We start from the raw sequence: 26,084 nt of genomic DNA on the forward strand, positions 1-26,084 counted from the left end.
TGCTTAGCCATGGGAGGAGCACAGCCCACAAGCAGGAAGTACAGAGAATCCAAGCTCTGTATCTGGGTAAGTACTGGCCTGGGTCAATGAATTCATTGACCCAGGGGGAGGTTCCTGTCTGACCATGGGAAAGAGAACAGCCCAGGAGCAGGAAGTACAGAGAATCAGAGCTCTGTACCTGGGTAAGTACTGGGGGAGATTGGATTCACTTACCCAGGGGGAGGTTCCTGTCTGACCATGGGAAAGAGAACAGCCCAGGAGCAGGAAGTACAGAGAATCAGAGCTCTGTACCTGGGTAAGTACTGGGGGAGATTGGATTCACTTACCCAGGGGGAGGTTCCTGTCTGACCATGGGAAAGAGAACAGCCCAGGAGCAGGAAGTACAGAGAATCAGAGCTCTGTATCTGTGCAAGTACTGGGGGGACTGGATTCACTTACCCAGGGGGAGGTTCCTGTCTGACCATGGGAAAGAGAACAGCCCAGGAGCAGGAAGTAGAGAGAATCAGAGCACTGTACCTGGGTAAGTACTGGGGGAGATTGGATTCACTTACCCAGGGGGAGGTTCCTGTCTGACCATGGGAAAGAGAACAGCCCAGGAGCAGGAAGTAGAGAGAATCAGAGCTCTATACCTGGGTAAGTACTGGGGGAGATTGGATTCACTTACCATGGGGGAGGTTCCTGTCTGACCATGGGAAAGAGAACAGCCCAGGAGCAGGAAGTACAGAGAATCAGAGCTCTGTACCTGGGTAAGTACTGGGGGAGATTGGATTCACTTACCCAGGGGGAGGTTCCTGTCTGACCATGGGAAAGAGAACAGCCCAGGAGCAGGAAGTACAGAGAATCAGAGCTCTGTACCTGGGTAAGTACTGGGGGAGATTGGATTCACTTACCCAGGGGGAGGTTCCTGTCTGACCATGGGAAAGAGAACAGCCCAGGAGCAGGAAGTACAGAGAATCAGAGCTCTGTACCTGGGTAAGTACTGGGGGAGATTGGATTCACTTACCCAGGGGGAGGTTCCTGTCTGACCATGGGAAAGAGAACAGCCCAGGAGCAGGAAGTACAGAGAATCAGAGTTCTGTACCTGGGTAAGTACTGGGGGAGATTGGATTCACTTACCCAGGGGGAGGTTCCTGTCTGACCATGGGAAAGAGAACAGCCCAGGAGCAGGAAGTACAGAGAATCAGAGCTCTGTATTTGGGTAAGTACTGGGGGAGATTGGATTCACTTACACAGGGGGATCAATGTATCTAGGCAAATACTGGGGGGCACTTACCCCCTTAGAAGTGGGTTTGCATGCAATGCATGGTGGGTAAATGGTTCACACAAATAAGATCCAGATGAATGGAAACAAGGCAATAATAATAATAAAAATATACACTTATCCAACAGAAGTCACTGCTCCAGATTATGTATTTACAGAAGATACGTCCGTACAAAATACAATGCAGAGATATTGGGGGGTTAGTGTACAGCAGCCTTGCAAGGAGAACGGAATGATGAGCTTGAACTACAACTCCCAGCATCCTTCATGGCATCACTTGTGTTATGTGGCTGTACTTTCCATATAATGTAAACAGCGACACCCAGTGGCCAAAACCTGATGGTACAGAACATGCGCCTGGATTTGGGGAGACAGAGGTGAAGCCAATGCAAAGTACTGGGCACATCATAAGCTACTGAGAGCTCCCCCTGCTGGTGCCATTTTGCCTTAGCAGCTTTGTGAATGAGCACGTTCAACTAGTTCTCCCCCCTCTATCATCTCATACGGATTAACCCCAAAGAGCCTGCAGCTGGACGATGCAGAGAAGCACAAGCAGGGATGGAGGGTGGGAAGTGGAAAAGCTTTTTTTAAAAGAGAAAAAATATATATATAACTTAAAAATGTTACTTTTTAATTAAAAGGATAAATAAATAAGGAGGATGCGGGGCAGGAGGGACGCAGATTTGTGAGGCCTGAATCTAAACCGTATCCGTAGCGTTCCCTGCACCCGCGGATGGGAAATGAGCCGCCATATTGATTTCAGCTGCTGAGAGGTACAAATCAATCCCCAATTCAATGGAACACTGCGGCCGTATAAATTGTAGTGATACTGTGATTAGAAACGTCTTCTTATATCAAGGTTTGGAAAAAAAAACAAAAAAAAAAGTCATTCAATAAAAAAGTCTTTTTTTTAACCCTCTATCGGCCAGATCTGCCTGCTCCGGCCTTGTCAAGAGTGTGGAATAGTTGGATCGGTGCCAAACTCCGCCCCACTGACTGGACCAGTTCATTTGTAGCGGGTGCACCTCTGGGTCGCTGCCGCAGGCCACACTGGTGGGGAACAGGTCGTGACTAGTAATGGCCTCCCCCCTCTCACTGCTCCCGGAGTGTCTCGTAGAGCAGCGCGTCCGTCTCACGTCTGTAGTGGGGAGCCCGGTCCTGTCCCACTGCCGGATCTTTAACTTTTGGAGGATCCCTGGTCCACGTCTTTCAGCTCCTGAACACTCTCTGCTTCTTCTGGAATGTCCTGCATTCTCTGGAATTCTGCAAGGACCAAGAGTCAAGGGTTAATAAGGTTCAAGGAGTCTCCCCATTAACGTTCAGACCGAGGGACATCATCACAATGGGGCTGATAATGCTCAGAAGAGCTGACAATCTAGCCTTAGCCCTGTGCTTAGTCATGTTGGGCTTGCCGTTCTTCCATTAACCCACCTCGTGTGCTGGAGGGAGAAGCTGGGGGCCCCCCGCCCTCCTCCTCTGTCCATTCTGTGTCCGCCGGTAGTTTCTCAAGCTCCGTCAGATCACTGAAGTCGTCTTTAAGATCAGAGTCGTCGTGTAGAGTGATGATGGGGACGTGACCATCTAGAGCCAGAGGGACCCTTCTCTCCATGGGAATCTGAATGAGAGACACAGAGAAGGATTCTGGGTGAGAAACATGGCTCAGCAATGATACAGGTGTGGAAAGGAAAAGGATGGGTAATTACCTGGGGAGGAGTGAATGTCTGATAGAGGGCGTCTCCCGCTGGCAAGCTCCGCCTACGAGGATCCAACACTTTGGGGTTCCTGGTGAGCTCCACTCCTGCATCACTTCTCTCTCTCAGGAAGGACAGCTGCCTCTTTCCATCCTCTAAATCCCGCTCCAGCTTTGCCCTGTTCTGCTCGCTCTCCCTCAACCGAGTCTCCAGTAACCCCGCCTCCTGCGCCCTATCCTCGCACTGCCGCCGGCACCTGCGCAGCTCCTCCTGCAACAGCGTGTGCTGGCGCTGCAACAGAGTCAGCTCCGTCTGTTTGTCCGCCGTCTTGGATAAGGGCTCTACCAGAATTGGATCACGGGAGTTGCTCCGGCACAGACGTTCCTTTTTGTCGCCGACGTCCTGGAGTGGCGTGTCTTGTAGCGTGTCCTGTTGTATAACCAGCACCTGGGGAAGAGCCGTTATATAAACAACCAGGACTAGTCTAAAGTAGCCCTATAGTGGCCACTCTCCAACTACTCTTGCACATTCTCACCTGCAGCCCGTGTAGAAAACTGTAGATATTGACAATCCTCTGTAGGGCGTCCTAGGGAGAGACAGAGAGAGAGAGAGAGAGAGAGAGAGAGAGACAGGTTTCAGTGCAGGTAAAAAGAGAGACAAAGTGAACCAATCACCATTGATCCATGTTCTGTTATATTTTTATATCATCTGGTGGGAAGTGGAGCAGTGCACCCAAAAGCAGAGTGACTGAAATACTGAATACACCCAGGTAAATTGAGTATTGTTCAAGGGTCAGACTAACTGGGCTGTAATCACAATAACAATCCCAGTGTACAACTAGATTTTTTTAAAATTCACGACTCGTGTAAAATCGGAGTGTAAAAGGGTTGTGTGGAGTTCGAACGTAAAAAAAAAAGCCAACTTATACATAGGGATGAGTGTGCGCGGAGCAGGGCAATAAAGAAATTCTTACCTCACGAGGGCTTTTGTTTTGGAGCTGATTCCCATTCCGGTCCTACAAGAGAAAAGATTGCATCAGTAAGCAGCTACATAGTGCTATGGGGGATGGGTTTAGATGCTCAAGAAAGATGGTCAGTTCTATTGCTCGCCATGTCTTCTATGTAAGGGCAGGGACACACGGGCAGATTAGGGGAGATTAGTCGCCCCATCGACAAATCTCCTCTTCTTCGGGGCAACAATCTCCCCAAACTGCCTTCCCCCTGCTAAAATGAAAAATCGCCTGTGGCAATTCACTTGCGGCACCTCAATTTACAAAGTCGCCCAAAGTTTCCTCATGAGGCAACTTTGCACGAATTCGGAAATCGAAGCGCCGCGAGTGCCATTACACTGGCAGTTATAGCAGGCCCTAAGGCAGCAGCAGATAAACTCTCAGGGGTTCAGGATAATTGCTGCAGCTTTAAATCTTACTGTTACTAACTTATAAGTAGGGATGCATCCAATCCAGGATTCAGTTTGGGATTCAGCCAGGATTCGGTCGAATTCTTGTGCCTGGCCGAACTGAATCCGAATCCTAATCGGCATATGTAAATTAGGGGCATTAGGATCCAGAAGAGTTTTCAAGGGTTCAGATATCTTTCTTTGTAACCCGGGTCTCCTGTGTGTCTGTACTAGATCTAGATTGCTAGCTCTGAGGGTCCCTGCAAGGACACAAGTCCACTCATTTGCATTCAGTGAATTAAAAATAATTATTGGGTAGATTTCTCACCTTTGGATCATCATCTTTGCTGAGATCACAGGAGCCATTAATGGTGTGTGTGTCCCTGTCTGTAATTCAATGAAAAAGAGAGCGGTGAATGGGAATTCTGAGAGCGCAAAAAATGAAAAAAAAATACTGTCATTGGAATACATTTGTATTTGATTGTATTTTTTTTTATTATTAGCCTTAATAAAGATTTCATGGCGTTCACTGCAACTTTTTAAAAATATTTGGCCAATTCCCATAGCAACCAGTTAGATCAGGTCAACAACATCCACATACAGGTCTGCAATCTGTTATCCAGAATCCTTTTATCCAGAAAGCTCCGAATTACAGAAAGGCCGTCTCCCAATGACTTAATTTTAGTCAAATAATCCAGATTTTTTAAATGTATTTCCCTTTTCTGTGTAATAATAAAACAGTCGCTTGTACTTGATCCCAACTAAGATATAATTAATCCTTATTGGAAGCAAAACCAGCCTATTGGGTTTATTTAATGTTTATATGATTTTCTAGTAGACTTAAGGTATGAAGATCCACATTACAGAAAGATCCTTTATCCGGAAAACCCCAGGTCCTGTGCATTCTGGATAACAGGTCCCATACCTGTACCTTGTACTTGATCCCAACTAAGATATAATTAATCCTTATTGGAGGCAAAACCAGCCTATTGGCTTTATTTAATGTTTATATGATTTTCTAGTAGACTTTATATTAGGTATGGAGATCCAAATTACGGGAAGATCCGCTATCCAATATTTGTACATATTACAGCAGGCACATGAACCAATCAGGGGCTTCAGGGATAGACTTGACCAACATCTGCCGTCATCCTCTTCTCTACTAACTGTACCTTTATACGATGCCCTATGCCAGGAGTATATCGATACGAGTTTCCAGAAATGTTATTTTTTTCCCATGAAGCATTGTGTGCTATGAGACAATATGTGGGAGAGGTATAAGAGCCCCCTCGTGTGGCGCAATGGGCAGTACTCACGTGTGGAATCTCTGGATTGGCTGTTGGACCTGTCCAACGTGTGGTTCTGTTCCGCCCTTAGAAGAGGCTGTTCGGTCCCGGTCCCAAAGATCACGTCTTTCAGCGCTTCCACTAATGATGAATAATAAGAAATGCGTTCGAGTCAGCTGATTGGATAATTAAATAGGCTGGTGGGTAACACTCCTGACAAGTCTTTTCCGTTCCACCCCATAAACATCTCTCAAATCCCCACCATATTGTTTCCTTTCTAACCTGCCTGTTGCACTAACAGCTCCACCTCCCCAGGACCTTTACCTTCTCTGATGGCCTCGCTGATCAGCTTCTCCCCTCTGTAACTGTCCGTAGAGTCGGTTCGGAAGAGGCACCGAGTGCCGACACCCGTCAGTGGGGATTTTTCGCCTGCCTGCAGTTGCACCACTTTGGAAAAGAGGGTCACCTTCTCGTCCAGGAGTTCAGCCACTTCTCTGTCCTTCTCCTGGATGACCTCTGTAGGTGGACAGAAGACAAGCTGATGGCAACCCAATAAAAGCTAACGTTCCCCTGTGTGTTTCTACATGAAACCCTATATTCTGAATGTTTATATTCCTCAGCAACAAAGTAATGATGCCGATACCTCTCAGCTTCCTCAGTTTTGCCTCTACTTCTGTCTCGATCAAAGGAAATTCCTCACGTTTTGGGCACCTGAAAGAGAACAAGACATAGTGATATTCTGTACAGGAGGAGAAGAGACTTGTCCATTTTGGCACCAAACAGTGTGTGTGTCCCACTAATATGCTCCCCAATAACCATGTTACTATAAGAGAAAGTCTTACACTTTGACTGTTTGGCTGATGTGCTTCATCCATGTGTTGCGCTCCTCCCGGGAGGCGGCATGAACCTCATACATCTCAGGGGGCTTGGCGCTTATTAGGAACATGCCTTTCTCTTGGTTGGCAATGTCTCGCACAATCAGGTTTTGCAGACTGATGACAGGAGACTTATCCTAGGGGGGAGCAAACATGGAGCAGAATGAAGCCACAGACACAAGGGTAAGGGCATCACAAGAGGCACAACGTGACTTTTTGCCCCAGTCTTACCAGTGTTGGGAAATAATATTTCTGGTCTTTCTCTTGAAGGAGAATCATAGTGTCAGTCATTAGCAGCATGATGACATCTAGGGGAGAGAAGAGTTCGTTACTAGGGCGGAACTGGTGGAACGAGAGGTGGGGTGTGTCTAAATGTAGGGGGTCAGTGAAAGGAAAAGGACTTAAAGGGATTGGGTCATGATTTTTATGATGTTTTTTTTATTTCTAAATTACACTGCAAATAATTCACTGTACAATATAAAATGTCATTCCTGAAGCAGCAAGTGTATTTAGTTGTAATATTGGTGTGTAGGTGCATCTCAGGTCATTTTGCCTGGTCATGTGATTTCAGAAAGAGCCAGCACTTTAGGATGGAACTGCTTTCTGGCAGGCTGTTGTTTCTCCTACTCAATGTAACTGAATGTGTCTCAGTGGGACCTGGATTTTACTATTGAGTGTTGTTCTTAGATCTACCAGGCAGCTGTTATCTTGTGTTAGGGAGCTGCTATCTGGTTACCTTCCCATTGTTCTGTTTGGCTGCTGGGGGGGAAGGGAGGGGGTGATATCACTTTAACTTGCAGTACAGCAGTAAGGTCAGAGGCACACAGTCAGATTCGGGGAGATTAGTCACCTGGCGACAAATCTCTTCTTCGGGGTGACTAATCTCCCCAAACTGCCTTCCTGCCGGCTACAAAGTAAATCAACGGCGAGATGGCACCCGGATCACTTCATCTTCCGAAGTTGCCCGAAGTTGTCTCGTGAGTTCGATTTACATTCTAGCCGGCGGGAAGGTAGGGGAAGGCAGTTTGGGGAGATTAGCCGCCCCGAAGAAGAGGAGATTTGTCTCCCTGAATCTGACTGTGCGTCTCTGCCCTAAAGAGTGACTGAAGTTTATCAGAGCACAAGTCACATGACAGGGGGCAGCTGGGAAACTGACAATATGTCTAGCCCCATGATTTCAAAATTAAATATAAAAAAAATCTGTTTGCTCTTTTGAGAAATGGATTTCAGTGCAGAATTCTACTGGAGCAGCACTATTAACTGATGTGTTTTGAAAAAAACATTTTTTTCCCATGACAGTATCCCTTTAAATAAAACTTTAGGACAATGCGGGGAATATACAGCTTATGTTCTGCTGCCTGGCAGGCCTATTCTCCTCACTCCAGATGGTTTTATATTTCCTCCTTATTAACCATTTTCCCCAGGGTATTACCTTTGAAGCGCCCGGCAGCCGTTTTCCATAGCAACGATCCCTCGTGGATGAGTTTCCTTCGCAGCAGCTCCTCTTTGCTAAAGTTGTGGTCTCCGTCGACCAGAGCCACAGACTTGCTGTCGATCTTCTGGTAGATCTCCTGCAGGCGCAGGTTCTTTTCCAGGTTGTGCACCTCTTGGTCTATTGTTGAAATCAGTTCCTTCAACAGCCGCAGGGATTCTGCCAAGTCTTGGTGCTCCTCCTCATCACCTGACGGCAGAAACATCACAACAGGGTCTTAAACAGTAACACCAATGAATTAAAGTATTTTAAAGTAATGAAAATATCATGTACTGCTGCCCTGTACTGGTAAAACTGATCTGTTTCCTTCAGAAACACTACTATAGTTTATATAAACAAGCTGCTGTGTAGCCATGGGGGCAGCCATTCAAGCACAGGATACACAGTAGATAACAGATAAGTACTACTATAGTTTATATAAACAAGCTGCTGTGTAGCCATGGGGGCAGCCATTCAAGCACAGGATACACAGTAGATAACAGATAAGTACTACTATAGTTTATATAAACAAGCTGCTGTGTAGCCATGGGGGCAGCCATTCAAGCACAGGATACACAGTAGATAACAGATAAGTACTACTATAGTTTATATAAACAAGCTGCTGTGTAGCCATGGGGGCAGCCATTCAAGCACAGGATACACAGTAGATAACAGATAAGTACTACTATAGTTTATATAAACAAGCTGCTGTGTAGCCATGGGGGCAGCCATTCAAGCACAGGATACACAGTAGATAACAGATAAGTACTACTATAGTTTATATAAACAAGCTGCTGTGTAGCCATGGGGGCAGCCATTCAAGCACAGGATACACAGTAGATAAGAGATAAGTACTACTATAGTTTATATAAACAAGCTGCTAAGTAGCCATGGTGGAAATTGAAGAAAAGGCCATATGGCACAGGTTAAATAGTGGATAACAAATAACCTGAGCCTTTTCACCTTTGAATGGCTGCCTCCATTGCTACACAGCAGCTTATTTATATAAACAATAGTAGTGTTTCTGAAGTACAGGGCAAAACTGCATTATAATTTTATTTCTTTAAAAAATTTTTTTTTGATGTTACTGGTCCTTTAAAGGAGAAGGAAAGCTACCGAAACAATTTATTGCCAATAAATTAGCCAAAAAAGTACAAGCTATAACACTATTTATTCTGCAGAATGCTTAGCTCTCATAGCTCTGGGCTCAGATTACAGCAGGAGGGAGAGAGGAGCAAACTGAGCATGCTCAAGCCCTAGCCCTGGAGGTTTAAGCTGAAAACAGTTAGTCTGATACAGAAGCCCATGAGTACACAATAGAAGAAAAGAAATGTGCTGTTCCTTTTGACAGAGGAGTCAGAGCAGCATTACTTTGAGGGGTTACTGGTGTATTTATATAGACCTTTCTGATTACTTAATTTTAGCCTTTCCTTCTCCTTTAAGGAGGATGAAAAACATCAGATCTTTGACCCCATCTCCATTTTACAGCTAAGGGCACAACGGGGCGTCTCATATCCGTTGAGTCTTATTGAGCGGCAGCATAATTCGCTAGTGTGTAGAAAGCAGAGCCTTACCTTTAGAGTTCTGCAGAATGCGGTCAATGAGGACGGGGTACTTGGTGATCCTTTGCGTCACCAGCAGGATACACTCCTGGACCCCGTGTCTGCGCAGCAATGGGGAGCGGGTCATTTTCTGAGAACAAGAATAGTTCTTAATAAGGTAAAACAATGTTCTTGTCAAGTCAGTTATTAGATTAGGGACTCACCCGTATCATCTGCTGGAACTTCTTATCCCTAGAGAAGAGTTCCTTGTAGAGCTTCATGGCCTTATGATGTTGGCTTGCGAATTCAGTGTAGGTTTTCTTCATGCGCTCTGCATTGGGGCCTGAAAACTGAATCACACACACTTGTGTTACCATCGCTGGGATAAACGCCACAACTGTATCACAAAAGAGGACCTTCACATATCAGCCATGGCTTAAAGGAAAACTAAACCACAAAAATGAATATGGCTGCCATATTTTATACAGTGAACTTATTGCACGAGGCTAAAGTTTGAGCTTGTCAATAGCAGCAATGATCCAGGACTTCAAACTTGTCACAGGGGGTCACCATCTTGGAAAGTGTCTGTGACACTCACATGCTCAGTGGGCTCTGATTGGCTGTTGAGAAGCTAAGCTTAGGGCTCGTCACTAATTATCCAGCAGAAAATGAGCTTCCCTGGCTGTAATATAAGCTGATGCTACAGGTTTGCTGATTATTACATTCTGATGCTAATTGCACTGGTTTCTGTGCTGCCATGTAGTAATTATGTGTATTAATTACTAATCAGCCTTATATTGTGACATTTCTATTCTATGTGTACTGTATATTGTGAGTGGCTCCCTAAGCTCAGTAAGTGACAGCAGCACAGAGCATGTGAATCAGTGAATCAGCAGAAAAGAAGATGGGGAGCTACTGGGGCATCTTTGGAGACACAGATCTTTACTGCTAAAGGGCTGTGGTTGCCTTGGGCTGGTACAGAAGCACAAAACATCATGTACAACATTTCTACCTACTTCTTTAGTTTAACTTTCCTTTTCCTTTAAAGGGGTTGTTGACCTTTAAATTAACTGTTAGTATAATATAGAAAGTGATATTCTGAGACAATTTGCAATTGGTTTTCTTTTTTCATTATTTATGTTTTTTGAGTTATTTAGCTTTTATTCAGCAGCTCTCCAGTTTGTCATTTCAGCGGTCTGGTTGCTAGGGTCCAAATTCCCCTAGCAACCATGCACTGATTTGAATAAGAGACTGGAATATGAATAGGAGAGGCCTGAATAGAAAAGATGAGGAATAAAAAGTAGCAATAACAATACATGTGGAGCCGTACAGAGCATTTGCTTTTAAGATGGGGTCAGTGACCCCCCATTTGAAAGCTGGAAAGAGTCCGAAGGAAATGGCAAACAATTAAAAAACTATAAAGTGGCTTAGAATTGGCCATTGTATAACAGACTAAAAGGTAACATAAAGGTGAAGCAATGTGCAAGAATGTTTATGAAAGTGCTCATTCGTCCAGGTCATGGTATATCTATAGAAGTCCAGCAAGTCCTAAAGTTGATTTGACTTATTTCTATAGATAATGTGCAAGAATCCAAATGGAGGGAGGTCCATTTCCAAGTAAAGCAGTAGCTCAAGTCGTTGATAAGTTAAAAAGGCCTAACGCATTTCGTGCCTATGAATAAGTGCCACACAGGCATGGAGCCATTCACCAGTATTTGTGAGTTCAGTAAAGGTGAACCACAACCTTTTAATGCAGCCCTTGGCCAATGGGAAATGAAAGATATGTGAATAAAGCTTCCATACAATGGATGGTCAATAAAAGGTCAAATCAGCAGGCCCGTGTGGGCACCTAGTGATGGACATAAACCCACAGCAGTCCCAGGATTTCAGAGTTGAGAGAATCCAACTGACAACTGTTTGTGTCTATCTATATCCCACAGCCGTCGCCAGATTATATCCTCATATTTTCTCATCTACAATTCCAGGGACAGGTGGTCGGAACAGTTGTGCTTTTAGATGCAATGGATTCCGCGCATGAAACGCTCCCACCCTAAAGCCTGACCAGATATTGGGGTTACCTGGTTAATGAGGATATCCCCCAACTTGTTGATGACAAAGTTCTTGTTGCTGTCGGACGCCAGCGAGTCCTTGCGCCTCTCCAGGAGCTGAATGAGGAAGCGAATGTGAATGTCGCTAAGTTCATCCACGCAAGGGAACATCTTATTGACCAGCGCCGGGTCCATCTGCAGATCCTCCAGCATTCCCTTCTGGAATATGTTGGTCATGATCTTCAGGGTGCGCACGTGGTGGACCTCCGTCTGGATCAGCTCTGAGGAGACAACAAGGAGTAAGTATCAGCCCCTGTAGAGAAGAAGCCTCCTCTGTACAATCATAGCACGATGTTATGGTCACCTCTTCCTATATGATTTATATAGTCAATACAGTACCCCCTCTTGTAAATGATAAGGATAGTATAAGTTACTGAGGAGTTTCATGAAATCACTACTCACCGTTTATAACTGATGACATCATCATCATCATTTATTTATATAGCGCTGTCAAGATACGCATCAGAACTCACCGTTTATAAGGATATAATTTACAAGATCTTCCTGGCTTTTGTGTATTTTATATAGTGGATAATGTACCCCCTACTGTAATTTATAAAGATATTATGTCACCGAGGAGTTATGTGACCATATAAATGCACGAGGCCGCAGGCCTTCTGATATCTTTATAAATTTCAGTAGGGGTTACATTATAATCTACATTTTGTGTGAAATGTCGGGAGGGGAGTGTGGGGGGGGGCGGAGTCCAAATCTGGTCGTCAGCGTCCAATTTGGGTGCACCGGCATTCAATTCGAATGCGGCGGCGTCCAATTCGGACGCGCGGCGTCAAATTCGACGGCCGGGGACCCCTGTTATAAACGGCGCATTCGGACGTCAGAACGAGCTGTTTATATAGTGAATAAAGTACCCCCTCTTGTAAAATATAAGGATATTATAAGTTACCGAGGAGTTTCATGACCATATAAAAGTACGATGCCGAAGGCCGAGTGTTTTTATACTGGTCATGAGGTTACTTAGAATATCCTCATATTTTGCAACTTTATTTATTTATTATAATACACACGTTTCAGTGAGTCATGTGACAGAAATGACATCAGAACCCACCGTTTATAACTGATGACATCAGAACTCACCGTTTATAAGGATATAATTTACAGGATATTCATGGCTTTTGTGTATTATAAGGATATAATCTACAGTCTGGTCATTTCCCTCTGGGACCAGACTGTAAATTATATCCTCATAAACGGCTCGTTCCAATGTCAGAACGCGTCGTTTATAACAGGGGCCCCCAGGCCGCGAATTTGAGGCAGCACGTCGGAATTTGACGCCGCGCGCCCAAAACGGACACCGGCACACCCGAATTGGACGCCGGCGGCCAAAATTTTATGACGGCGACCAAAATTTTGACACCGACCCCTCCGACAAAACCCCCTCCCGACCCCCCCACAAAATGTAGATTATAATTCATAATGTAACCCCTACTAGAAATTTATAAAGATATCAGAAGTCACCTCGGAGTTATGTGGCCTGTGGCCTCGTGCTTTTATATGTCCACATAACTCCTCGGTGACTTAGAATATCTTTATAAGTTACAGTAGGGGGTACATTATCCACTATATATATAGTGAATAAAGTAGCCCCTCTTGTAAAATATAAGGATATTATAAGTTACCGAGGAGTTTCATGACCTTATAAAAACACGAGGCCGAAGGCCGAGTGTTTTTATACAGGTCATGGAACTCCGAGGTAACTTATAATATCCTCATATTTTACAACTGGGGGTACTTTATTTATTATAATACACAAATTTTAATGAGTCATGTGACAGAAATTACATCACTACTCACCGTTTATAACTGATGACATCACTACTCACCGTTTATAAGGATATAATTTACAAGATATTCATGGCTTTTGTGTATTATATATATATATAATACACAAAAGCCATGAATATCTTGTAAATTATATAAACGGTGAGTTCTGATGTCATCAGTTATAAACGGTGAGTTCTGATGTCATTTCTGTCACATGACTCACTGAAACTTGTGTATTATAATAAATAAAGTACCCCCAGTTGCAAAATATGAGGATATTAGAAGTTACCTCGGAGTTCCATGACCTGTATAAAAACACTCGGCCTTCGGTAACTTATAATATCCTTATAATTTACAAGAGGGGGTAAATAAATAGGCTGTGCAAAATAAAAAATGTTACTAATATAGTTAGTTAGGCAAAAATGTAATAAGTAAAGGCTGGAGTGACTGGATGTGTAACATAATAGCCAGAACACTACTTCCTGCTTTTCAGCTCTCTAACTCTGAGTTAGTGCGACTTTAAAGGGGAACTATCGCAAAAATGAAAATTTAATACAAGCTTCCTCATTCTGAAATAAGACACTTATAAATACAATTAAAAATTCTGAATTGTTCCTGAAATAATCAAGTTTATCTTCACTATTCCTCTCTCAGCATCTGTTTCTCTTCATTCTGTCTTCATGCAGCAGTTGGGTGTTAGATATTCACTGACAGTTAGATCCAATATATCTTATAGGGGGGCTCCTTTCCTAGCAGATGTATTAGAGCTAGATACATATTTTTCTATTGCACAACCTATTTACCCAGTTTTTATTTTTATACTGAACAAGTACTTTAAAGGATAAGGGCAAGTCCTCCCTCCAATTGCTGCCCTGATGATGAGGATCACAGATTATGGGCCTACCCAACAAGATTTATAACATGGGGGAGTAATATACTCAGTGTATGTTATTATTAAATCTCAATATACCGTATATAACGTCCTGCCGCTTCATGACGTCCTTCTTGTGCTGCTGGAGGTAGTTATTATCCACCGCCAGACTCCAGGAATCCGCCTCAAATTCCCTCTCCTCGGTGGCAAAGTCGCTCATAAGTTGGCTGTACACAACCTCGGCGCCTGGAAGGGAGGTCCAGTTATACACAAGTGTAATAGAGCTCACACCATATATACTCATCTGTATTATCCCTCAGCCCCTATACATTAGCCTGATAACTAAATCACCTGAATGCAGAAGGGTTTCAGAGGGTGATGGGAGTTGCAATTCTGCTAACTAAGACATAACTGGTTAAAAGGAGAACTAAAACCTATAAACGAATGTGGCTAAAAATGTCCTATTTTATATAGAGAACTTATTGCACGAGGCTAAAGTTTGAGCTTGTCAATAGCAGCAATGATCCAGGACTTCAAACTTGTCACAGGGGGTCACCATCTTGGAAAGTGTCTGTGACACTCACATGCTCAGTGGGCTCTGATTGGCTGTTGAGAAGCTAAGCTTAGGGCTCGTCACTAATTATCCAGCAGAAAATGAGCTTCCCTGGCTGTAATATAAGCTGATGCTACAGGTTTGTGATTATTCAATTCTGATGCTAATTGCACTGGTTTCTGTGCTGCCATGTAGTAATTATCTGTATTAATTACTTATCAGCCTTATATTGTGACATTTCTATTCTATGTGTACTGTATATTGTGAGTGGCTCCCTAAGCTCAGTAAGTGACAGCAGCACAGAGCATGTGCAGTGAATCAGCAGAAAAGAAGATGGGGAGCTACTGGGGCATCTTTGGAGACACAGATCTTTACTGCTAAAGGGCTGTGGTTGCCTTGGGCTGGTACAGAAACACAAAACATCATGTACAACATTTCTACCTACTTCTTTAGTTTAACTTTAGATCTCCTTTAAAGGGGTGGTTGACCTTTAAGATAACTTTGAGTATGCTATAGTTATCTGATAATTTTTCAGTCAGTCTACATTATTTTTTTATTAGTTATTAATTATTATTTGCCCTTTTCTTCAGACTCCTTCCAGTATTTAAGTGGGGGTCGCTGACCCCATCTAAAAAAAGGCTACAAATGTATTGTTATTGCTACTTTTTATTAATCATCTTTCAATTCAAGCCTCTCTCCTATTCATATTTCAGTCTCTTACTCAAATCAATGAATGGTCGCTAGGGGAATTTGGACCCTAGTAACCAGATAGCAGAAATTAGAAACTGGAGAGCTGCTGAATAAAAAGCTAAATAAGTCAAAAACCACAAATAATAAAAAATGAAAACCAATTGCAAATGGTCTCAGAATATCCCTCTCTACATCATACTAACAGGAAAAACCTGTTTAGGGCCCCCTTTGTCCCCCTGATTCCATATATATAACTAACCATACCTTCATCAATGAGCGACTCCACGGAGAGTGTCCTGTTCCGCATATTAAGCGAGTCAGTGGATTGGGAGAGGATTCTGCGGATTCCCAGCGGACTCTCATCATTGAGATTCCTGCAGGACAGCACACAGGTCAGAAGGATATGATTGGGTCAGACCCCAAAGTACTTTCCCTTTAAATATATTACCCCTATAATATCCAACCCAGGCAGAGTATAAAAGGCAGCGGCTCACCCTGCGATGTTGGTGGTGGAGACACTTTTAGACAGAGATAAAGAAGCTCGGCCCCTGCGGGAGCCCAGGATGGAGTGGCGAAGGCTGTCGGAGGGGTAAATGGCTGAATTGGGACGTTCTCGAAGTGTTGTGGCTGCAGGAGGAGATACAGAAGCATTATTATTATTCTACAGTCTGACCTGCTGCATAAACACTTATAATATATAGACTCAGTGGCTATTTAGCATTTTATTTTATGAACAACCCAGAAATAATGTTATTTACATCCCCCTATAAAACAATGCAGGGTGCAGTTCCTTATACGTCCTGCCGGTGGAGCTGCAGAGTAACAGACCCCATAGTTAACTCTCCCTCTGCAGTTTGTGTGGGATCAGCAGATTTAATGCTAATTGGTGCTAACGAGAAGCGCCCATCAAATGTCACTCACTTTTGTTTCGCAGGGAGACGTTCTGCAGGGCGGAATTGTTCTTCAGAAAAGCGGCTTTCTGTTGCTGGAGAGACACGGGAGGGTTAGATATAAATATTATGCACAAATACGATGGATTCACCGCAGCCCTAGTTTCATCCAGTGCATTTATCATTGAATTTGATGCTGCTACATTGTTTCAGGAGTCAGAAGCAGCAGTGCTTATTAATAATATCGGTATTAAATTGCATGGGTGATACAAGGTCGGTACTTACTTTCTGTTTGACCTTGGTGCAGCTGGGCAGCGCATCTTTGCAGCGGTTGTGGATGGTAACGCTACAGGCTGCGGGATAAACCGAAAACAGGATTAGTGCTCCGCCACCCTTTATATAAACACACACATCCTATTAAACAGTTTGATGATTCTCGTTGCCTAATCCAAACGCCATTACAGAAAAGGATGTATTTCAGCCCAGTGATGTCAGAGAATGACATCATAGGCCATGAATGATAAAAAAAAATCGGCATGGCCCCTAGTGATAACGTGGTGGATTCCTTATTCTCCATTAAAAATATTGGCTTGGGTTATTTAGCACAGTCAGTGCATATTTTTATCCAATCACATTGCTGGGAGCAGCCATGATTGCTCAGACGAGCTTAGCTCCACAGCACCCTCTGGTGGTCGGAAAAAATATTAACATATTGGTTGACAGCCTGTGGGGTGGTGGTGGCCATGGCCAAGAGTGTGAGCCCCCTATCACCCCTGCCAGAGTCCATGTTTTTTTTTTGCGGGGGGCTAATTATCTTTAAACCACAGCTGGGAACAAAGAGGACGGTCTGCAGACACATATATATACACACACACACACACACACACACACACACACACACACACACACACACACACACACACACACACACACACACACACACACACACACACACACACACACACACACACACACACACACAGGGTGGAAAAGGAATGCTGGGTCAACTTGTTTTTGCATTGAAATCAGGTTGCTATGGTCCTCCTTACCTTAGCAACCAGGTGCTGTGAATAACAGAAATGGATATTTTAAACATGAATCTGCTTTATTGGTGCCAATAACATTTCGTTATAAAGTCCCCTATTAGCAGGGTCCCCATTAAGGGTCAGGGCACACAGGCAGTATCTGCAAATTCATATACAATAGACACTTACCTACACATTTTCCTACCTGAGTGTGACTTTCCCTTTAATGCAAAAACCCCTAGTCTCACAGAGAGGCACCAGCTCAGACACTGAATGCAGCACGATGGGGCAAGTGAGTCAGATACAGTCATAGGGTGAATGGGAGTGGGGTTGTTAGGTTGGCTGGGAGTTGCGAGACAGTCTCGGTTGTATAAGATGGGGGTGGCTGGAAACAAAGTCCTTGCTGTTCAGTATGGCACCTCCCACCCACAGGTACCATTACATGCAGTTTGGCTTCTAAGAGTAAGGACTCAGTTCACTCGGGCCCCCGAGCACCAGTGAGACAGACACGAGACATCCCACAAGAGACTCATTGTGTTGCATCTGGCAGACGCTCTCAAGTCTCAGAGTCACGGGTTCTCAGAAGCAACTCCATAGGGTTCAGAAGACACAGCACATGGACCCCAATGTATTAACCCCTAATCTCTGGTTACAACTCCCAGCGTCCACTGACAGCTAGGGGTAATTACTATTAATAAACTGCCCTAATAACAGTTGTGTCTAGTACACTTTGGGCCTAGGAGGTACCGACCCATAAACATGTCACTGCCGTTAGTAAAATTTGGGCCTAGTATTTGGAAGTGGCAGTTGGTACTGGGTAGATGTTACATGGCTGGTGCCCATCTACCTGTAATTACTAGGGATGCACTAAATCCACTATTTTGGATTTGGCCGAATCCCGAACCGAATCCTAATTTGCATATGCTGGAATTAAAGGAAATTAACAAATTAGGGGTGGGAAAACATTTTTTACTTCCCAAAAAGTCACGCATTTCCCTCCCCGCCACTAATTTGCATCTGCAAATTAGGATTTTGGCTCTGCCGGGCAGAAGGATTTGGCTGTATCCGAATCCTGCTGAAAAAGTCAGAATTCTGGCCAAATCCTGAACCAAATCCTGAATTTTGGCGTTATAAACCGTTGGTGACGAAGAGGTTAAGGGAGCACGTCCCCACCGCCCAGCAGAGGAGGCAAAACTGGTGATCCCTGCAGACCCGTCTCTGGTTGCTGTAATTTAATCTGTCGTTTTTGCTCGTTGTATGAGCAGTAACAAAGGAAACGGGGAGAGGAAAGTGGGGCGACTGCTGCAAGGGATGTATAACATGGGGGAACACTGATGCTCATACTAAGAACAGGCACTAGGGGCGCTTCAAATACCAGGACAGAAAGTCGCTAATCAAACATGAGTACACGTGGACGGAGGCCATCCCTTCAGTGTGTTACACGTGTGTGTGAGCCGGTGTGTAAGGGAGGGGCAGTGCCACTAACAGCTGTTGTTGCCGCTGATGTGGAGTCAGTAACACAAGGATCCCCCCCCCCCGTGCAGCTGTCCGACCCTGATACACAATACAGGTGGGAACAGCTGGGAAAGAGGATCCGCCAGTTAGGGGCCCACTCATAGCCACAGCATCGCTCCCAGGGAGACACAATGTAACTGCAAAGCTTACACTATACACAGCGAGTGCCAACCAACAATCCATTTCACTGGCCCAAGTACTGCCCCAATAGCCAGGCCAAAGCTTGTGGGTTCAAATCTGGGGATCAGGTCTGTAGAATTGAACCCAGAGCTCTAGGTGAGACCTTACCAGGGATCTATAAAGTGGTATCACTGTCTCTGTCCCCTGAGGATCGGGTCTGTAGAACTGAACCCAGAGCTCTAGATGAGACCTTACCAGGGATCTATAAATTGGTATCACTGTCTCTCGCTTTCCCCTGGGGATCGGGTCTGTAGAACTGAACCCAGAGCTCTAGGTGAGACCTTACCAGGGATCTATAAAGTGGTATCACTGTCTCTCTCTGTCCCCTGGGGATCGGGTCTGTAGAACTGAACCCAGAGCTCTAGGTGAGACCTTACCAGGGATCTATAAAGTGGTATCACTGTCTCTCTCTGTCCCCTGGGGATCGGGTCTGTAGAACTGAACCCAGAGCTCTAGGTGAGACCTTATCAGGGATCTATAAAGTGGTATCACTGTCTCTGTCTGTCCCCTGGGGATCGGGTCTGTAGAACTGAACCCAAAGCTCTAGGTGAGACCTTACCAGGGATCTATAAAGTGGTATCACTGTCTCTCTCTGTCCCCTGGGGATCGGGTCTGTAGTACTGAACCCAGAGCTCTAGGTGAGACCTTACCAGGGATCTATAAAGTGGTATCACTGTCTCTCTCTGTCCCCTGGGGATCGGGTCTGTAGAACTGAACCCAGAGCTCTAGGTGAGACTTTACCAGGGATCTATAAAGTGGTATCACTGTCTCTCTCTGTCCCCTGGGGATCGGGTCTGTAGAACTGAACCCAGAGCTCTAGGTGAGACCTTACCAGGGATCTATAAAGTGGTATCACTGTCTCTCTCTGTCCCCTGGGGATCGGGTCTGTAGAACTGAACCCAGAGCTCTAGGTGAGACCTTACCAGGGATCTATAAAGTGGTATCACTGTCTCTCTCTGTCCCCTGGGGATCGGGTCTGTAGAACTGAACCCAGAGCTCTAGGTGAGACCTTATCAGGGATCTATAAAGTGGTATCACTGTCTCTGTCTGTCCCCTGGGGATCGGGTCTGTAGAACTGAACCCAAAGCTCTAGGTGAGACCTTACCAGGGATCTATAAAGTGGTATCACTGTCTCTCTCTGTCCCCTGGGGATCGGGTCTGTAGAACTGAACCCAGAGCTCTAGATGAGACCTTACCAGGGATCTATAAAGTGGTATCACTGTCTCTCTCTGTCCCCTGGGGATCGGGTCTGTAGAACTGAACCCAAAGCTCTAGGTGAGACCTTACCAGGGATCTATAAAGTGGTATCACTGTCTCTGTCTGTCCCCTGGGGATCGGGTCTGTAGAACTGAACCCAGAGCTCTAGGTGAGACCTTACCAGGGATCTATAAAGTGGTATCACTGTCTCTCTCTGTCCCCTGGGGATCGGGTCTGTAGAACTGAACCCAGAGCTCTAGATGAGACCTTACCAGGGATCTATAAAGTGGTATCACTGTCTCTGTCTGTCCCCTGGGGATCGGGTCTGTAGAACTGAACCCAGAGCTCTAGGTGAGACCTTACCAGGGATCTATAAAGTGGTATCACTGTCTCTGTCCCCTGGGGATCGGGTCTGTAGTACTGAACCCAGAGCTCTAGGTGAGACCTTACCAGGGATCTATAAAGTGGTATAATGTGATCTCCTGAACTGAATGTGTAATTCTTTATATGTAGGAAGTAGCCATATATAAAATACTAGTTAGAATGCCAGCCATATGCCCACATAATACATTACGAATGCAGAGCTCATAGGGAGGGGTACTAGGCATATTGGGAACTGTTCATATGGCACAGAACAATATGTTCCAAAACTGATAGTACAAAGAGCACTTTTCAGCTTGAAAGTGCCAACTAGAGCATTTTTGGCTCACTTGTTTTCTAGTCAATAGCCATACAGTACAGTTTAAAAGCTAAAAAAAAGTGTTGTGTGTGCCATTAGCCCATCATCAGCGGGCCACTGCTTGTGATTAGTTTCAAGATCTCAGGTTTCTGATAGGTCTACACCAATTGACAGGAGATAAAAAATAACATGCCCATAAGATTGTGTTTTTCTAGTAGGATCAACTGGTAATTAAATTTTGGCTCCTCTATGGGTGTCACTTATTGTGCCATCTGCCCAACTATATAGAGGTTGTGCAGTTAAGCATGGCCAAGTTGCACCGAGATCAGTATTGTGCAGTGTCCAATAAAGCCTGTATTGATTGCTCAAAATGTCAGACTCACAGGCTTGCAGTTACCAAACCTCTCCTGGTACTGCTCTGCAATAACATGCTATGTGGTTAATAATAACAGGAAGATATTCCCATGCTATAACAATGGTTAGGTAGGAGCCCGACAGCCACAGAGTACAGTGTATGAGGATAAAAAAAAAAAAATCGGACTTACTGGGGCAAATCAGCGCCTCTTTAGCAGTTATACTCTTGTTACACACAAAACACATAGTGGTCCCAGACACGGTGATGGTGGTGAACAAGTGTCCATTGGTGTAGCGGGGGTCCTTCTCCTTGGAATCCTTCATCTTCTCTTTCTCTTTATTCTGTTAAGAAAGAGAAAAAAAAGGATCAGACGATTTCCAGAACCCTTTGCAGTTTTTAGGGGGTCTTTCCAGAGTGCTACAGCCTGCCTCACTCAACCCCATAGAACTGGATATTTTTGCTCCGGTGCAGAACCATCTCCCCGCAGTTGATATTTTACATTATCAAAGTTGACCCACCTGTCCTGCAGGGACCCGCTCGATCGGCCGCCTGCCCTTCCAGCTCATGGTCTGCAGCCTGCGAGGGGCCACATCAGGCCGTGCAGGGCCGTGGATCGAGGTGTTACGGGGACCACTCTGTTGCTGCATCTTCCTTATAACCGCATTATCCGCAAACACAGCAGATTCCAGGAATGTGTCTGTATCCCCACTACTTCTCTACAGATAACCATGACAACCATCAAACTCTCCTTATCTCCCAACTGCACTGCAGATGAGACTGGAGAGGTGTATTTTTATCTAATTTTTCTATGCAACGCTCCCGGGTTAACCTTTCCCTCCTCTGCAGGGCTTGGGGTGGCTTTCCAAGCTGGAATCTCAGGGTCTAACAGGTTTAGGATGTAGCAGAACTATTTGACTCTAGGTTATAGCAAATTCTAGGTTATTACTGAAATATTACTCTCTCCCCCAAAATGAAGACCAGTACCCCAGAACCCCAGTCATCTAACTTCATGCAAAATTAGAGAAGAGGGTGGAAGAGGTTGCACCCACCAACCTCATAGTGATCAGGCCCCATGGTTTCAAAAAGAGAGAAAGAGGTTTAGGTTTGGGTGGGTGGCACAACCTCTTGACTACTAGTGATGTCTCCATGCCAATCCCACCTATTTGTGGCACCATTAGAGCACATTGGATAGGGATTAACAATATTGGGAAGGACTTTAGGGACAAGCAACATACTCGGGTCAAGTGGGAGTTGGACCTTTTCCAACCGGACCATCACTTGTTATGGTTCAAGGAAGCAGCTCTGTCATGAGAACATAAAGGCTGCCATACATTGGCTGATTCTCTTGAGCTTTTGGCCTACTCATCGTCAGTATCCATACTCTACACAGCAATGTTCCCCAACCGGTGGCTTGATAACACCATGTTCCTCACCGACCCCTTGGATGTTGCTCCCGGTGGCCACAAAGCAGGTGCTTATGTTTGAATTCCAGGCTTGGAGGCAATTTTTGGTTGTATAAAACCATATGTATTGCTTTTGGGCTATCGGTTACAATATTCATCCTTTTGACCTGGAAAGGGTGGCCGACAGCCCAAACACTGTCTGGGGGTAATATTTGACTCCTCTCACTTTCTCTGATCATATTAACATCACTGTCAAAACCGGTCACTTTTTCATAAGCAATGTTGTCAAAATCTGTCCCTTTATTTCACCTAATACAGCCAAGGCTCTCATCCTATCCCGACTAGATTACTGTAACCTTCTACTAACTGACCTCCCTAACTCCCATCTCTCCCTTCTACAGTCTGTATTAAACACTGCTGCCAGAATTATCCTCCTCTCATCCAAAAGGGTACAGACCCCTCCCCTGCTCAAGTCCTTATCATGGCTTCCTATAAAACAAAGAATAACTTATAAACTCCTCCTCATAACCTTCAAAGCTCTTCATTCCTCTGCACCTGACTACATCTCATCTCTTGTCTCTCTATATGTTCCTGGCCAAATCCTCCTCTGAGAGCAACAACTTGGTTGTACCCCCCACTACTACTGCTGTTTCTCACGTCAAACCCTTGTGTCTTGCTGCTCCTTATATTTGGAACGCCATTCCTGAATCTCTCCAAAGAGAATCCTCCCTCAATGTCTTCAGAACTAAACTCAAAGACTCCCTCTTGGATCACTCACATAACCCCTGAACTGAGAACTGGCACTTATATGGCAGTTTCACCCACTGTGATCTACAGCACTTGAATACCCCACCGCCCTATTTGTGTCTGTAAGTTACCCTCCCATTTAGATTGTAAGCTCTACGGGGCATGGACCTCCATCCTTTTGGTTCTTTGACATTGAGTACTTAATCTTTAGTGTAACTATACTCTATATTTATATGTGTTGTATTTTTATACTTATTTGTATTTATTATTGCAATGACCCCTTGTTTATTACTACTAATGTATTGTTCTGCTGTACAGTGCTTTACCCTCAAGGAGCGCTATACAAATAAAAATATAGATCAGAGGAGAAGGAAACAAAGAAGAGCTGTGGATCATCTGTCCAACATACACGTACCAGAAACTGGCTGTAATATAATTCCCTATGACTTTATTGTACGGTCAGCATAAGCCTCTGGGAGCACTAAAGCAATTCAGAACCTAAGGACAGTCCAGCAACAAGAATATTGAGCAGCTGACCCTGTGGCTGCATTTGATAGGCCAGGGAGCATTGGCAGCCATTTTGGTGACACGTGATATGTATATACCAAAAAAACCCGTGAAAAAAGGAAAACATTTCTGGTCAAAGATGCCGTCATTTTATAGTCTCAGCTCCCCCCGCACCAGTTACCGTTCTGCTAATGACTGTGTGTTAATGAAGGAATTTCCTACCTTATTATAACCCAAACACATTCCCCTCTGCAGGGGCTGAGCTTTCCCTCCCCCAGGCCCCGTCATCTCTGGGGGCCGATTATAAAGACACAGTGGAAGGTGCTGAATAAATAAATACATGATGCTTCAGCTCCTTTCCATACGTTACAGGCAATTTTATTTTTTCCTTACACCCACACACTGAGCTGCCTCCCCACACCCCCACTTGTGGTGCATTCTCTCTGCCGTCATCATCTTCACTCCCTGAGAAGGAACATATTCACCCCCATCGAAGGCAAAATGTTAAAGGATTACGCCCAAAGGGCAACTGAACATTTCTCATCGGGTGACTGCCACCCCACAACTCTCAGAATTTTCAGCCAGCCGACAGTTTTGGCCTCTTGCATAAAGCTCCTGGATATTTCAGTTTGGAGATGTGTTACTTTAAAGGAAGGCAAGGGTAAAGTGGAAGGGTTAAGTGCTGTTGGGCAACAACTCATAAGTTACTATGGTTTCCTGGTAAAAAAGGAAGTGGGGCTCTTGCATTTCCTATTAATGGTTCTTGAATAATGATGTCCCTCATGTAGGAGTTGGTCACAACAAAAGATCTACATGCACCTGGGCCAGCAGGCAGGACTAGTTATGAAATACAAAATGTAATGTCTCCATTTTCTATGGGCTACAGATTGCTCTTGTGAGAGAACCTTGCCACCACCACCCCAATCATAAATGAATGGGCTACTCCAGACTACATGTGCTATAGAGTGTTTCCCAAGGCCTTTATAAAGGGGGACTTGACAGCATGCCTTGTAAATTTAATGTTTGCTGTTTGACTTTAGGGACAGAAGAAATGGAGAACCATGGTTAGATTCTGGTATGATGCTCATGGACAACTGAGGTGCATCATATATAGAAAGAACAACCTGGAGATGTACAAAAGCCACGTAGATGTTGGAGAAAGCCCAAGTCTGAAGCTGAAAGGCCAAACAGCCACTAGAATTGGCAAGCAGAAAGAGGTGGGGTATTTCAGCTGGTGTTGCCTCAATACAATGTATAGGTGATGGCCCGAGATGGAAGAAGGTCAAATGATGAGGGTCAAGTAGGGAAGCAGAAAATATCAAATGAATAGAGTCTGTGCTTGGGAGGAAGAGGACGATATCATTCCGTGGAAGGCCTTTTGGCAATTAAGGTGGGTGGCAGTCAGCTTCTTTGGAGGGGGGTGTATTTTGTTCCTCTACATCAGCATGTAGAACATTTTGGAATACAGCATAAATAGGAACATTATGGGCACACGGGCCCAGGGGAAGGGCAGGAGGAAACAGGCCGGGGCTTGTGCCATTGGAGCAGAATTACGGCAGGATGTTGAACTAAGAGCCATCTTCCTGTTGGTTGTCCGGCTTATTGTCTCACAGCAGACGGGGACTATTTTTAGGCCTGCAAGTGGGGTGAGTGACATTTTACCACCAAGGTGCTATTGACGGGAAAGTACCGACCTCTCTGCATAAAAGTCTGTACTCTCTGCCAGTCAGCTGGTTGCCACGTGGTTGCCATGTGGCATTTAAATCAGAGTTAGGTGGCATCTCCTATAAGCAGGGCACTGTATGTCTAGGGCTGCATCAACACTTCTGTGCAACTCATTTCCCCTGACAGTCACGCATTCTACACAGTGACTCATAGTTATCTGCATATTTATATTTATTACCATGTGTGGGAGCTGCCATATTTAATATTATATATATGGGCATCAAGGTCACAACACCACCCACTGGTCAAGGTTATCTTAAAAAAAATAGCTTCAAAAATCTCTCATGACTGGTCAATTATAATGCCACTTATTTGCCTTTTTCTGTGTATTTCA

General features: G+C 44.7%; 1 protein-coding gene across 4 annotated transcripts in view; it reads right to left on the reverse strand.

Annotated features, from left to right (window-relative positions):
- Nucleotides 1-1,392: 1,392 nt before the first annotated feature.
- The window catches only part of arhgef2.L (Rho/Rac guanine nucleotide exchange factor 2 L homeolog), a 116,119-nt gene continuing 91,427 nt past the window's right edge, over nucleotides 1,393-26,084 (reverse strand). For 3 of the 4 annotated variants that reach the window (XM_041573738.1, XM_041573739.1, XM_018231693.2), the window contains 21 exons: nucleotides 21,559-21,709; nucleotides 16,703-16,770; nucleotides 16,449-16,512; nucleotides 16,022-16,154; nucleotides 15,792-15,901; nucleotides 14,384-14,530; nucleotides 11,602-11,852; nucleotides 9,748-9,873; nucleotides 9,557-9,674; nucleotides 7,944-8,192; nucleotides 6,743-6,819; nucleotides 6,479-6,648; nucleotides 6,280-6,347; nucleotides 5,961-6,152; nucleotides 5,667-5,777; nucleotides 4,679-4,737; nucleotides 3,926-3,967; nucleotides 3,488-3,538; nucleotides 2,965-3,399; nucleotides 2,693-2,876; nucleotides 1,393-2,524 (listed from right to left, as the gene is read on the reverse strand). In XM_041573738.1, the coding sequence (XP_041429672.1) occupies nucleotides 2,439-2,524; nucleotides 2,693-2,876; nucleotides 2,965-3,399; nucleotides 3,488-3,538; nucleotides 3,926-3,967; nucleotides 4,679-4,737; nucleotides 5,667-5,777; nucleotides 5,961-6,152; nucleotides 6,280-6,347; nucleotides 6,479-6,648; nucleotides 6,743-6,819; nucleotides 7,944-8,192; nucleotides 9,557-9,674; nucleotides 9,748-9,873; nucleotides 11,602-11,852; nucleotides 14,384-14,530; nucleotides 15,792-15,901; nucleotides 16,022-16,154; nucleotides 16,449-16,512; nucleotides 16,703-16,770; nucleotides 21,559-21,709 (2,892 nt within the window). In that variant the 3' untranslated portion in view covers nucleotides 1,393-2,438. Of the gene's footprint in view, nucleotides 2,525-2,692; nucleotides 2,877-2,964; nucleotides 3,400-3,487; nucleotides 3,539-3,925; nucleotides 3,968-4,678; nucleotides 4,738-5,666; nucleotides 5,778-5,960; nucleotides 6,153-6,279; nucleotides 6,348-6,478; nucleotides 6,649-6,742; nucleotides 6,820-7,943; nucleotides 8,193-9,556; nucleotides 9,675-9,747; nucleotides 9,874-11,601; nucleotides 11,853-14,383; nucleotides 14,531-15,791; nucleotides 15,902-16,021; nucleotides 16,155-16,448; nucleotides 16,513-16,702; nucleotides 16,771-21,558; nucleotides 21,710-21,886; nucleotides 22,029-26,084 lie in introns of those variants that run through there. The other variant, XM_041573740.1, reaches the window with a different exon arrangement.

This window comes from Xenopus laevis, chromosome 8L (genome assembly GCF_017654675.1).
Source record: "Xenopus laevis strain J_2021 chromosome 8L, Xenopus_laevis_v10.1, whole genome shotgun sequence".
NCBI classification, from domain to species: Eukaryota; Metazoa; Chordata; class Amphibia; order Anura; family Pipidae; genus Xenopus; species Xenopus laevis.